The sequence below is a fragment of the Lampetra fluviatilis genome, chromosome 34, assembly GCF_964198595.1.
Source record: "Lampetra fluviatilis chromosome 34, kcLamFluv1.1, whole genome shotgun sequence".
NCBI classification, from domain to species: Eukaryota; Metazoa; Chordata; class Hyperoartia; order Petromyzontiformes; family Petromyzontidae; genus Lampetra; species Lampetra fluviatilis.
This window is the reverse complement of record NC_136308.1, coordinates 8,234,003-8,249,225: the sequence shown is the minus strand read 5'-3', so window position 1 is coordinate 8,249,225 and position 15,223 is coordinate 8,234,003. Positions and strand designations below refer to the sequence as shown.

General features: G+C 42.6%; 1 protein-coding gene across 2 annotated transcripts in view; it reads left to right on the top strand.

Moving 5' to 3' along the window:
• LOC144944349 (contactin-4-like) overlaps nt 1–15,223 on the top strand; it is a 111,697-nt gene that overhangs the window by 76,921 nt on the left and 19,553 nt on the right. The window contains exon 14 of one of the 2 annotated variants that reach the window (XM_078872448.1): nt 3,791–3,911. In XM_078872448.1, the coding sequence (XP_078728574.1) occupies nt 3,791–3,911 (121 nt within the window). Of the gene's footprint in view, nt 1–3,787; nt 3,912–15,223 lie in introns of both variants that reach the window. The other variant, XM_078872447.1, reaches the window with a different exon arrangement.

Below are 15,223 nucleotides of genomic sequence, written 5' to 3'. Positions count from 1 at the left end.
ATTTTCTTGCAAGAAACATTTTCTTGCTGGGGATTTCACACCTGATGATGATTGTTTGTGTTGCAGTCGAAACGTCGTGAGAATGTTATTGTTTTATATTTTTATTATTTTATTGTTTCCCTTCTACGTGACTTTACCGACAGAACCAAGCATATGAATCCCTGCAGTCACGAAAGCTTTAAATCAAAATTTTATTTAATCTGGTACCGTGAGCCCTGGCGGAATGCCATTGAATCACTAGAATCCTGAACATCTGGAACCACGAGCTTTGGACAGTAACATTTTACCGAAGTATCCTAAAGGTGCTTTAGTTTGGCTCGGTAAACCTTGGACAATCGCTGTGCTGTTAATCTAAAGAATTTCAGGAAAGCTGGAAGTTGACTCAGCAAGCCGCTGGATATGAAAATGAACCCTACAAATCCTGAAGGTGATCTTCGTGTGTATGGCTGTGGGTTATTACATCGACATATACATCTGTATATCTTCATGATAACGAATACTGTTTAAATTATACATAACTAGCTGTACTACCCGGCTTCCCTCTCTCTGCCTCCGCCCCCCCCCTCTGTCTATTTAAGGCCACCACAGAGACGATCACCCCTCTCTGTTACCTGTGTTACTCTCGCTATGTATCTTGGTAATATCTGTCTGCTAATATGTCTGTCTATAGTTTTCTGGTTAGATTTTATGTCGCTATTTCATTATACCTGATGATGATTGCTTGTGTTGCAATCGAAACGTCGTATTCTATTATTTAATTTAATTTATTATTTTATCTTTAGACGTGACTTAACCGAAAGAACCAAATAATAATTCCTGCAGTCACGAAAGTTCTAAAATTAAGATTGAACCACTTCTACGGGGAAGATTTAAGCTTATCTTTTTTCTCTCTCTCTGGCGACTTGTTTTCTCTGCCTGTGTCCTCTTTAGAATGTTCACACTCAAATTCTAACTTAGCAATCTTTGAAATACGTAATCAACCAGGCTATGCGTTAATTGTGTGTTGACCGACCCTCTGTGTTGTATTACATTACATTTCGATATTTTGCTAGTGTAATAGAGTTCACGACTCTTGGACGCCGGAGTTGGAGGCACACGGGTTTTATTCACACAGCACGGTTCTGGCATACAACACTAGAGGGGGTGTCGGCCCCCTCACCCGGCTAGCTGGGGATACACGCGCTAGCTACTTCCTAGCCTGCCTCCTAGTCCTCCTCTAACGGGCTAGGGGAGGCTATCTGGCCCGACACTGGTAAGTCGGGCCCGGTACCCTGAGTCCCAGACCAGCGCTGACAAGAGCACCGGCTCTGGATCTCGGGACCACGCCGCTGGCTCGGTCCTGTTCGGCCCTGATAAGGACGGCGAACCAGGGGAGTCCAGGGCTCTAGCTAAGACGTCTTCAGTCTTCACTGGTTAGCTTCACAAGAACCCCGAGCCCTCCGATACATTCCCTTTTATACCCAACCCCCCGCTGAGGGGTGGGGCCCCCCCGGGGTGCCTGGCGCGGACGTCGTAGAGAGCACCTCCCCGTGCACTCACGTAGCCCCGCCCACTGTGTTTGTTTGCCATAAGCTGCCATGCTTAACGGGCTCTCTCTCTAACACCCCTACACTAGGTTATTTAATTTTAGTGTGTCTTTCTCCTGATTTTCAGGCTTGCTTGCCGTGTAATCGTTCTTGCAGCACCAATTGATATGCTAATTTTTTCTCTAACCCCCTCCCTCTCTCTGCCTCCGCCCCCCCCCCTCTGTCTATTTAAGGCCACCACACAGAGACGATCACCCCTCTCTGTTACCTGTGTTACTCTCGCTATGTATCTTGGTAATATCTGTCTGCTAATATGTCTGTCTATAGTTTTCTGGTTAGATTTTATGTCGCTATTTCATTATACCTGATGATGATTGCTTGTGTTGCAATCGAAACGTCGTATTATATTATTTAATTTAATTTAATTTATTATTTTATCTTTAGACGTGACTTAACCGAAAGAACCAAATAATAATTTCTGCAGTCACGAAAGTTCTAAAATTAAAATTATATATATCTTGTTGTAGGCAGCAGTGATTGGCGCGCTGCGCTCCGAACCCGGCGACCCGAGTTAGGTTTTCGCTCACGGCCACCAACACCAGGGACGATTATCTGAACCAGTCCTGGGACCTCCCCTCCGTCGACTCAGCCTCACATTAGTAGTATCTGGTGCGATGTGTAAACATCGCCATTTGGGAGACAAAGCCGACCAAGCGTGGTGCTGACCTCCTATTCCCTCGTGTGTTCTGCTGGCCTTAATAGGTGCTCGCAAACAGAAACTTGGGCCCAAAGGCTGTAAAAGATATAGAGGGGGTATTTTTATTGCCTTTGTCTATATATATATCGTTGCTGATCCTGTCATTTGTAGAATGTGAATATAAAGCAGCAAATGCAAATGAATGTCAATAATAGCCGTCGTGAGTTGTGACATTAGCTATTGACTTCCTGGCGATACGAGCAAATCATTTATATGGATGGTTCAACTTTAATGTTTCCCTGAGAGGCCTATGCGCGTCGCACCAAATGTATTCATAGATCTGTAAATTATTTTCCGTGACTCATGAATTAACGTGCCAATTCTTTAAGCTGTTTGAAATAAAATTACGTTATTAATAACAATAATGTTGATTTGTAATTTTCACAGTTTTCGTTTACTCTCAAAGAGAGAGAGAGAGAAAATGATTCAGAGGTGCAGGAAACCAGAGACAAAATGAGAAGGCTTCCAGGACCGGCACCAAAATGTGCCCGAGTTCTTTGGTCCTATATGTGTATGTTTGGCCAACTCCATTAATTAGTGTTTCCTCTGTGTGCGGAAGTAAACCGGAGTGCCCGGAAAAAAAAAAAACCCCACGGGTGAATGGGGGGTAAAACTCAATCCTCATTCAAATGAAATAAAGATGAACGCTAATCCACTTGCTGTACTGCCATACCATGGCAAGGCAGGAGATAGTGAGCTCTTGACGCCCACGGGATGGAAGTTTAACGAATTTGGATTAAGGGCCACTCGATTGCTGATTCGTTTGTGTTACTTTTATTGCTGTTTGATTTTTACGTGCTGAACATTTTACTTACTGCTCGATATTGTACTTGACCCACTGCTTGCATGGCTATTTTTGATTTTCTCTACTTGTATTAAACCCTATCTTGTCCGGAAGCTAAGCGGAGTTGACCCTGGATAATGCTTGGACAGGCGACCATCATTCATAACAGGTGGTATAGGCTGTGAGACTACGTGATGGACAGTAGAGCGAGATTATTGTTACTGTTTTTTTCTTTCAGCAAAGTCACGTAGGTAAAAAAATAAAAATCACGACGTTTCGGAGGCAACACAAGCCTCCGTCTTCAGGTGGAACTCACTTCATATAGTAATTTTGCTGTGACGGTTCCACCTGAAGACGGAAGCTTGTGTTGAATCCTTGCAGTCACGAAAACTTCAAATCTAGAATGAGATTATTGTTGTTTGGCAATTCTCTGCTTCAAAGTAAATGACTCCCACGTTCATCAACCCACACTGTCCAGCCTAATGAAGTATAGCCAGAGAACTCCGCTCAAATTGTACAGCATGGGAAGGCCCTCATCCAGCAGTGGATCGACAAAGGGCTGCACATGTACACGTGTCAACGATGATCGTGATGATGATTATCATGGTCATAATGATGACGATGACGCCGATTGCGTTTCATGTCGTGGACGATTACCGTTGTGTGTGTGTAGCATTCTGAATCGCAAACGAGTGACCGCGCACTCCCCTCCCGTTGCAGCAGAGGGAAAACGTGGGAGACCTAATGATCAAGCGGCTACAGCTGCGGCACCGCGGTAATTACACGTGCACCGCCCAGACGTCCGTGGACAACACGTCAGCCTGGGCCATGCTGATGGTCAGAGGTGAGGTTGCCACCCTTCGTTAGCACTCGCTGTCCCTGTGCCGAGGCTGCGATCGCCGCTCCTGCCCCCTCGTGTGTATGCGCGTGGTTGGGGGGGGGGGCAACGATGGTGCAGTGAAATTTCGATTTAAAGCTTTCGTGACTGCAGGGATTCATCTTCTCGGTTCTTTCGGTAAAGTCACGTGACTTTACCGAAAGAACCAAGAAGATGGTGCGGTGGTTCATGTGATGTGCTATGCATGTGTGTGTATGTTGAATTTTCTTTCGGACGGTACGTAATCAACCGTGCTAGTGCGGGAGAAGGATAACAAACCTAACACCAAGAGCAGTTAATTCTAGATTTGAAGTTTTCGTGACTGCAAGGGTCCATACTCTTTGTTTTTTTTCGGTAAAGTCACGTAGGTACATTTTTTTTTTAATCACGACGTTTCGGAGGCAACACAAGCCTCCGTCTTCAGGTGGAACCGTCACAGCAAAATTACTGTATTAATTGTTGCTGTGTTGCCTCCGAAACGTCGTGATGTAATGTTTTTTTTACCTACGTGACTTTACCAAAAAAAACAAAGAGTATGAGTACCAAGAGCAGTTCTCAAGAAATTAGTTTTCAATTTAGAAATGAACCCGGCAAACAGAGTTCGAATCCTGCTCACGACCAACCAGTGTCGATGATTTGAATTGGTCCTGGACCTCCACGATGTCGACTCAGCCTCAAATAAGTACCCGGTGTGGTGTGTGAACATCGCCACTGGGGAGACAAAGGCGATCGGGCAGTGGTGGTTGCTACCCACCCCCTCGTGTACCGTGCTGGCCTTCATAGGTGCTCGCTAACAGCACCTGTCCCAAAAGTCGGTGCAGGTTATAAGGGGGACCTTTGTCTTACGTGTGTTTGGCAGCCAGTGTTCTCAGCCGAGATTGTGCATTCGTATAAAACTGAAACATGGTCTAGATAGGCGGAAGGAGGGTGATATGGGGGAGAATTGCTCCGCTCGTTTGGGTGAAATGCGATTTTGCTTTTACCGCTACTGCAAGTTGGAATAATTCAAAAAATTGCACATTGCACTGGAAAAATGATCAATTTTGTGACATGCCAGATTTGAACTGTTTAAGTCAAACTGATAAAAACGATCCTTTAAGGATCTGAAGTAATCCACATCGTTTTGCATGAGATTGTGTAGGTTTAGTCTGTCTTTGCAATGGTGGCACAACTAACAGAACCATCAAGACATACTTAAAAAAGTGTACAACCCTTAAAAGGTGTCTTGAAAAATGCAGTCCTATACAAAATTGAGTAAACTGTCCATGCCTTAGGCAAATACAACGAAAGTTTGTCTCGTAAGGCAATTTTTAAGAGGGCTATAGTGGTTGTGAAACGTTTAGGGACACTACCGTTCCTTATTCCTCATGCAAGAATATGAATATGTCGTTTCCAATTGTATCCATCTGTCAGTCCATCTTCCAATCCAATCTGTGCACATATGACTATTTATGAAGAGTCACAAAAATACCGCACCTTGGAAATGGATAAGCAATCTGAAAGAAATAATGTGGAGCATACTCGGAAGGAGTTTCGGATTTCATGTTTTACAATGTCGGGATTATTTAATTTGTATGCACAATCTTTGATTTTTCTTCTTGGTTCTTTCGGTAAAGTCACGTAGAAGGGAAGTAATAAAATAATAAAAATGAAACATAATAAAATACAATTCTCACGACGTTTCGGCCACAACGCAAGCAGCCGTCCTCAGGTGAAGAACAGGTCTGTCGAGGCGACAGCGTCTGAATAAAACAGCACACGTGCTTGGAGCATATATATAAGCTGGGTTGGAAGGAGGGGGGGAAAGGGCGCCTTGACAAAATAATTTGCATATCAAGAGGAATTTAGCATATTTATGGGAAATGCAGGTATGTGATTAGTACTACTTTTATGTCCGTGCATTATGCAGGATTAGCAGCATCCAAGGGAGGGGATATGGGAAATGCAGGTATGTGATTAGTACTACTTATGCCCGTGCATTATGCAGGATAATCCTGCACATAAGTAGTACTAATCACATACCTGCATTTACCATAAATATGCAAATTCCTCTTGATATGCAAATTCTTTTGTCAAGGCGCCCTTTCCCCCCCCCCCTTCCAACCCAGCTTATATATATGCTCCAAGCACGTGTGCTGTTTCATTCAGACGCTGTCGCCTCGACAGACCTGGTTTCACCTGAGGATGGCTGCTTGCGTTGTGGCCGAAACGTCGTGAGAATTATTTTATGTTTAATTTTTATTATTTTATTACTTCCCTTCTACGTGACTTTACCGAAAGAACCAAGAAGATGAATCCCTGCAGTCACGAAAGCTTTAAATCGAAAAATCTTAGATTTTGTTAACATTTATCGGATGTAAATGTATCGAGTTTTCATATTTTATCGTGTTTATTGTTGCTTATTAATTTTTTTACTTCAAATGTCATCAGATAAAAAGGAAATATTTTCATATTCCAATGATTTTGTCATTCAATTTACTTGGTGTGATGTTATGTGACGTAAAATTTTCAGATTTTTCTGAAATATTTTCTTGGGATTATCCAACATTTCATATCCAGGCCCAATTTTCAGGGTTTTTTTTTTCAGATTCATCTGTAATTCAGGAAATAATGCCGAGCGCATTAAGCTCCATTGCACAGTACGTTTTGATTTCCGAATAGTCTTAAAGAGCAAATGCTTGTGTGTAGACACTTTTTGTTTTTACAAAATGACAGTTGTAACATTTTTCGATTTAAAGCTTTTGTGACTGCAGGGATTCATATTCTTGGTTCTTTCGGTAAAGTCACGTAGAAGGGAAATAATAAAATATTAAAAATGAAACAATAAAATTCTCACGACGTTTCGATTGCAACACAAGCAATCATCATCAGGTGTGAAAACCACAGCAAGAAAATTTGAAAAAACAAAAAAATTTTAAAATAAAAATAACAGTATAACATTAATTGCACAGCCCTTTTGCTAATCCACTGTTGAATGAAATCCTGCTACCTGAACGGTTGTTTGGCGAAACAAGCATTCCACCTCACCGGTTGTATGAACTGGACTGATGTGAGCTATTGCGTGGGAATTGAACTGGTTTCTGGCTTTATAGCGGAGAGCTTTAGCCACTTCACCACGATTCTCACAAATTGACTTTATGGCAACTGTTTTTTAAATGTTTTAACGCACACAAACGGCATGCTGGTATTGAAGGTGATTTTCAACATACTCGCATGCATTAAACATTCGATACAATGAAACCTATATATCCTGTACATAAAAACAGCACTTCACCATGCAGTTGAAAGAGTACATTGCAAAGCACATTCTAAATTATCGTGACAAAAATGCCATGCTATCTTGTTATTAGATTGCACCCATTGCCGTATAAAATGTGCACACGAAGGCACTGCATATGCAGTGTGGTGCATAGCAATACCACATTAAACAATGGCTTAAATATATGCGGAGGCTGTGTATTTTTTATTGAGTTACATAACCAACCATCAATAAACAGCCATAAAAACTATAAACTATTTTTATTTTACCAGGTAAGGCCCACTGAGCTATATATCCATTTTTTTAGAAGCGACCTGGCCACCAGTGATCGCGTGGAAATGTATCGCAGCTAAATACTCGAAACGCATTTTTTTCTAAATGTAGAGGGCAAAACTAGAGGACCGGGAGAAACATCCACAAGACCACAGGGAGACGACATCCTGTATACCAGGCGAGGGAGTTAACATCTCGCTACCGTGATGCCCCACCACACGTGGAAAAGTCAACGTATATGCTGAGCATGCCCAGTAAAATATATTTCATATCTAGATGATGGTTTGTTGACGACTCACACAGGAACACATTTGTTTGTTGAATTAAAGTAGCTGAGCATAGGGGCCAAAGGCCAAAAAGTGCCAAAAGGGCCAGCCACAAACAGCACTATTGAAGGTGTGATAGATAAGTGTTAATACTAAGCAGGGAAATCATATTTTGACAACATGAATTGGGAAAGATTGGTAAACTGATGAAGCCACAGTGTTGGGGTTTTAAGATTGATAGTGCCCTGTTTCATTCAGCAAGCAATGTGTTGCAGGTGATGATGTTGATCAGGCTGTCAATGATGATGGCCATTCCAATTACAAAGAACGCCAAGCCTATGTGAGTGTGACTGATAAGAGGATACAGCCTAACTTTAATTCCTGCCCGAGGTAAACGTGCAATATTAGGATCAATACGACGAAACAATTTGCTGGCAATATGCTATGCAACAGCAGCGTATACTTCAAAATTGAGAAGGTTGAGAAAGACAATATTTAAAATTGCGTCTATATCATCTTAAACACACGAGGGTTATATTGCTGAGTCAAATATCGCGTCGTCCGCTTTGATGAGCTGTATATTAGACCACAGCTGTGAACATTTCACTCAATACAAGAGAACACTACGCTGATGCCTGAACCCATGTCACAGAAAACACATTCCTGCGGAGGGAGCTGGTAGGAACGTTGGGTTGCTCGGTCAATGGCCAGGGTCAACGGCGGCGTGGTGTATTCGGCAGATATGCCCGACTGTGAGGGCGGGCACAAGCCGGCGTGAGTAGGTTAAACGTTGAGTTTTATAAGGGCACCACGGGGTGACCAGCCCCTCCCCACCCAGCCCCACCCTCCCACCCCCCACCCAGCCCCACCCTCGCCACCCAGCCCCTCCCCACCCTCCCCACCCAGCACCTCCCCACCCTCCCTTCTCCACGCAGCCCCACCCCTCCCATTTTTGGATGCACGACAAATGGACGGACGGACACAATAATCCCCTGTGGGCTGGTGGAACCAGGTGGTTTCTACCAGTAAAATCTGTCATTATCCTTTTTGATAATGTCTCATGTCCCCATTGTACTGCTTGCAAGCTCCTTCGTTATGTTTTTTTTTTGTTTCTTATTTATCCAGGGCAACCGTATTGAGTCACAGGACTTCTTTTTCTGATGGTCTTGCATTTGGGTTTTATTTTAATATGTTTTCAGACAATTAACGCCGAGCGCTCATTTATACAAGTGCGAGCGAACCAGAGCATCCAGAGTTTCAGTTTCAGTTTTCAGTTTCATTTATTTGGAATAACCCTGTGAGCCATTCGGCTCTTGATTCGGGTGCAACCGCAACAAACAATAAAATGACAAGATCCATTAAAAATGTACTGTGCGCAAATTGAAACATCCCCTACAAAAACCCACGCTTGCAAAGGGGGCAACACTCTATCCCTGTACAGATGGAAACAGATGGCGATTGGTCCACTCACTGTATTGCCTTCTCCTGGCGAACCACAGTGCGGCACCTCGACGCACACGGGAAGGGAGTTTCGCGACATTTTGTGCTGCGATCCGCCTCTAATCCACAGCCACGGGGTAGTTGTGTGTTTTGCCTCGGATGTGTCTGCAGAGATCACAGGGTCTGAGCAAACATGCACCACCTCTCAATTTCCTCAGTCCTGTGTGGGGTCGCTATTGTTGGAAAAAATCTTGCACGACAGTGAAACAAATAACATCTCGCCGGACTAATATGGCGGAACCCTGGTGCAGTCAGTTGAAAAGTCCAGCAGTCTGAAAAACACATTTCAAATGTGAGAAATAACTGTGTGTAATACATATATCAGTGCGTGTCTTGTGTGTGTGTGAGTGATTTTCTGTACCGACCATGAAACAAACATGTGTACTTATTTAACACGTAGGCTTTCGCGACCAATATCATCCTTAATATAGGTGTTTTGGTTAGATCGCGTAAATATATAAATGTGTCGTTAAAACCCGCCACCACCCGACACAGCCAACTAGTAAGGTTTGTCACGTAAATAGTACGTGCCAATCTGTCACTAGTACAGCACACCGGTGTGTTGGAGAGCCAAGCCACAACAGATTTCTGGCTGTCTCCTGATGAAGCTAGTTGTAATCACTGGCAAAACGTCGTACTCAGATTGTAAATGTTGTGGCTTGGCTCTCCAACACACCGGTGTAGTGCTGTACTAGTGACGAATTGGCCACGTTCTGTTTACGTGACAACCCTTACTAGTTGGTTGTGTCGGGTGGTTGCGGATTTTAACAACACATTTATATATTTACGCGATCTAACCTGCAAACCTCTATTATGGATGTGTACTTATTGTATGCATTGTGTGTTGTGTATTGTATTGTACTGTGCAGTCATCTCAGGCAGTTAACCGATAGAAACTGGGTCTGTCTTGTGACCTCCTGTCAGTGATCCTTAGATACTTCACATGGCCTCAATGTGCACTTAGCCTGGCACAAGTGCTGTGGTGACGTATAAACCATATCACATGTTCTAATGGATTGTATTACACAGTTTATATTACGTAACATTCTAAAGTATATATATATGAAACTATATAGGCTTTGGTGATCAATATCATGATTCACGAATGATTTGTGGGTCAGGTCATGTGAGTAAAATGCTATATTTGTGTTGTACACCCTCCTCCATCTGACACAGTCAAATTAAAAAGTTGTCACGTGAGCCAATATGCAACTTTGTATTGCTTCAGCAGCGCACCAGAGTGTGGAAAAGCAATCCACAGCATTAAACAATTTTGGAACGGCACTGACATATTAATCACACCATACGATACCAAAAACGTATCATAAATCAGTATTTAGATTATACTCAATTAAATTACAGCTCTTATTTTCGTCGAACTATTCAACATTGTTGATTTTCTCTTTAATTGGCTGACCTGGCAAAGAGCAGACACTGGCAAGCTGAGATCTGGATAGCCGGGGGTTGTTACTGCGTTGTCCATTGCCCAAGGGGTGCCTGCGTTTGCGATGTTCAAACCCCCCCCTAGGTCATCCAGGTTAGTGTGTTGAGGGTTCCATGTTTGTTTCCACTTCGACCTAGCTGTAGCTAATTACAGGCAAAAGTTAAGAGGTCAAAAACGCTGGCCAATTAGGCAGCTGGTTTCAGTATAACTCTGAAGCAACAGATCCACATGCCTCGGCACGAGAGGAACAATATTATGAAATGGTCGTTGCCACTTTAATGAATGCGATAACAAACACAGTGATTGAGAGTGCATTGAACGTGGGAGAAATGCAAAAAAGCAGAGATCAAATTATAGATTACAAGTAAAATTATCACACTGAAACTGTTGAGACGATTCGTTTGTAAAGTTAAAATGGATAACTTTTCACGAATAAATGTACAGTATTGTTACGTCGTGAGTAAATTAACACTTTTAAAGTTGAAAGTATATTCGATCATACTTTTATCATGGTATATGTAATGCATCTTCAATGGTGTAACTATACCAATTTACATTCCTTTTGATAGTAGATTGATGGACTCAATCTTCCCCATGCATTTTCAGTCATTGGGGACTGTTTGACCATACTTCACCCATATGCTGGTCACAGTTATAGAAAACAGGTTGCAGGGTTCATTGTGCACTGTGCTCATTAATCACTGTGCCATCAGTCGCGGACATTTAACAATATCGCACCCATGCAATATAAGAACATTATGGAAATGAGATGTCTCGCATTTTAATTATACATATCCACAACACGGGTTGTAATAATATTCCAAAACAACACAAGTTAATTACAAGTGCACTAATCTCAATGGATATGATTGCGATAACAATTTTTTTTTTTAGCATGAGTTACATTTCCACCCTGTGGCTTTAATTGTCACCTGGCGTAGCTTCCGAGCGCAAATACCCTAAGCGGCGATATCGCACAATTACATTTGCATCGGCAGTGCAGCTCGGCTAAACCAAAGTGAGCCTCTAATGGCAAATAACCATCAAAACATGCAAAATTTGAACCGTTATAAATGGGTCTTTTTTATTTACAAAAAAAGACAATCTTCTTTCACGTGTCAAGTGGACATGTCGGAAAGCACTTCAGCCAACCGCTGTATGCTTTGTCTTAATTGAATAGCTACCCCATTTCCCGGCTACCGTCAGAGCCGTGTCAAGAACCCCGTGAGCTTTGACTGCAATTGTAGAAATTAACCAATCACATCCCTTAAGCCGTAATAGGTCACAGGGGACTGATATTGCGTCTGCCACTACCTATGTCAGTACGTAACCTCTTGAGCCACCTTGCGTTTACAAGTTATTAAATCCTCATTTATCCCCAGCGCTGGAAGCATTACTCTCCCTGCTTGCTGTGGTCACGTTTTAAGCTCATAATCTCTGGTTTAGCTGTGCTCTACAGTTTTTGTAATATATATGGTCATTGCATATATATATAAACAATCGCCTCAGCTCATCATACATCCGGGGAAGATAGCATGTGCACCGATTTGTGGGGAAGTCAACGGTAGATGTCCTCTGGATAGATTCATCACTGTCAAGAGGGATGTGGAATGTCCACCACTGGCTCAGGAATGTAAATACAAGATGAGCACCCCCTCAATGCGCATTTGAGTGAGAAATCACTCCGGCTTTGACTTGGCTATTGCATAGGGGACAGTCTGGAGTAGTAACTCATTGGGTGTGTCACTGCGATATGAACCCGGCGACCTGTATTCAATTCCCGGCCGCGAGAAATATTGGAACCACTCTTGTGCCCCCCCACCCCACCATCACCAACCCTCGCTGACTAGCGTGATGAAGTATGGCCAAACGACCCCAGTGAGTGACGTCCAGCCTTCATCCAGCAGTGTGTTGACAAAGAGCTGTAAATGACTATTATTGTTGCTTTTAGTCTTGTGCACTGATAATGATTTCCCTAAAGCGGTGTCACCTTACAGAATAATAATAATATTAGTCTTGCAAATGATGTGCACTCTTAATTGTAATTGCTTGTTATCGGAGATTGCATTTAGCAGCAAGAACATCCTACGATGTGGTAATGGTTCCACGTACTATGTTGGTAACTCTAAACACTGACGGCAATGATTTTGAAGAACATTTATTAGTCAACAATTGCTCATAGCTTGATATGAGCTATAATTGGTTATCGCTTGCCACGGACTGCCGCAGTTGCTGTGCTTTGATTTACAGAACACAGAAAGGCATTAGACACGTTGCCATTCCCTATAACAGGTATACAACATCCGCATTCAAACATGACACGGAATGGTGATCGTATTAATCCTCATTAAACATCCAGGGCAATGTTATCTCCTTCATTGGTTGTGTATTGCTCCTTTTGAAGATGACACTCCTAATGAGTGAACAGCAGCCTTCACATCGGCATCAATCCGTGCAGCCCGCAGATGAAAGCGCGCAGGACTTGACTCATCATCTCGGATCAAAGGAAGCCATTGCCCTTTGTAGTGGAGCGTCGCGACCGCCGTGTTGACGGGATAATTATTTGGAAGCAGAGTGGCAGCCCGCTCAAATTACTCTTCCTTGCGATAATGTTCACCCAAGGACACGGGCGCATGGTGCGAACCGTTCCCCTGATGCAAAAAGAAACGAAAGCTTTGCAAAGCTCAGCAGTGTTTTTACGCATTGCTAAGATCACTTTGCTGCATTGAGACTAAATAACTTCAACCGGTGTGTAGGAATCGTGTGCCATTGCATTTGTTGAATCTTCGACTTTGAAATGACGAGTCGAATTCACGTGAAAGTTAGTTTATCCGTGATTGAACAAAATAACTGATGATACCTTTCTCAAATTCCGTTACTTTTTTGGGGTTTTTTAACCCGCAACACAAGCACAACTGAGGTTAATAATAGGGGTTTTCCCCTTTTTTCTGGCAACAAAACTGAAACCTTTTTACAAGGAATCATGTGTGTATTGCCCACAATACTTGTGGTCAAAATTCAAACAAAAAACACACTGATAATATATGTATTGTCCTTGAAACTGATTGGTCCACACCAGTTTTGTTGCCAGAAAAAAGGGGAAAACCCTATTATTATATTTTGGTACTGGCAAAGGAGGTCTAATGATACAACTGAGGTTATGTGAATTCGTGCGCGGGAAACACGTGGACGGAAGCCGAGCACTCTGGGTCGTTCTCTCCCTCTGAACTGCCTTTTTTTAAATGCCACAAATAAAAAGCCAATGTGTCTGGAATTGACTTGACATCCAGTCGATTTCCTACCGATCGCTCTGAACGCATGCGCACACCGAGACTGTGATCTGTCCGTCTATTGCGCCATTTGTGAATCTCCCGTGAGACGGATGGTCAAGGAATGATAACGGAATGGCAGCCACGGAATGGAACGGGTTCGTGGGGACGCGCAAACCAGGAAGATGGAGCGACGGAATCAGCCCTTTGCAGATGTTCTGTATAATTGTTGCATCGCGGGATGATGATCTTAATGATGAACCTCCTACTCCTCCTGCTCCTCCACAGCACAATCTAAACGACGCTGCTCCCATCAAGCAGTGCCGGTCGAGGTGCCAGCTAGTTTAATGGTCGTGTCGCACGGAGTGTCTTGTTGTTAAAACACTGTTGTGAATTAACATGGCATGCGCTGATGGCTGTTGAATGATTAATTAGGGACGCTCATGAAAGAATGCAAACAAGCAGATCAATATGGGGTTCATAGAGTCGCCCCCTTTTTATTAAATCCTTTATATTAAGTTCACTTACTTGCTTGCTTGCGCGCTTACGACCGTGCAAATCTTTCGGTCGTTTTTTAACCCACTTCCCGTGATCCAATCGAGCTGACATTTTGCATACAGACTCGTTGTGCGTGACAATTTATTTTCGTGAAAATTTTTTTCCAAAATTTTCCACTTTTTAGGAAACATTTTTTTTCATATTTAATTTAAAATACCAATGTGATAAAAATGAAACTCTTACTCAAGAAACACAGAAATGAATAATACAATTAAACCGATGCCACGCATATAAAGGATTTATAGTGAAAACTTTGTTTTTACGGGTTAATTTTTTACTGCATTGGATGGTTCCCATGATCAGCCATGCTGGATGAAGGCCTCCTCAAGTCACTGGCACCTCTCACGATTGGGGCCGTCCATAAATGACGTCACGCACCTAGGGGGGGGGGGGGTCAGACATTTGTGACGATGTGTGACGAGGGGGGGGATGGGTTGAGAAATGTGAAGTCACATCAAAATGTGCAACTTTAAATATATTTAGAATTGTTATAACAACACTAATTTTGATTAATTTTCATGATTAACTATTTGATTATAAAAATTTACTAAGGTCACCTTTTATTTATTCCATGAAGGAGCATTTTGCTTCATCATGGGAGAATGGAGAAGCATACATTTTTAACATGTTTTAATGATTGTTATTAAACATTTTGATTATAATGATTCTAGCAGGGCTTTTCATTCTGTGGAATGAATATGTGATTGTTA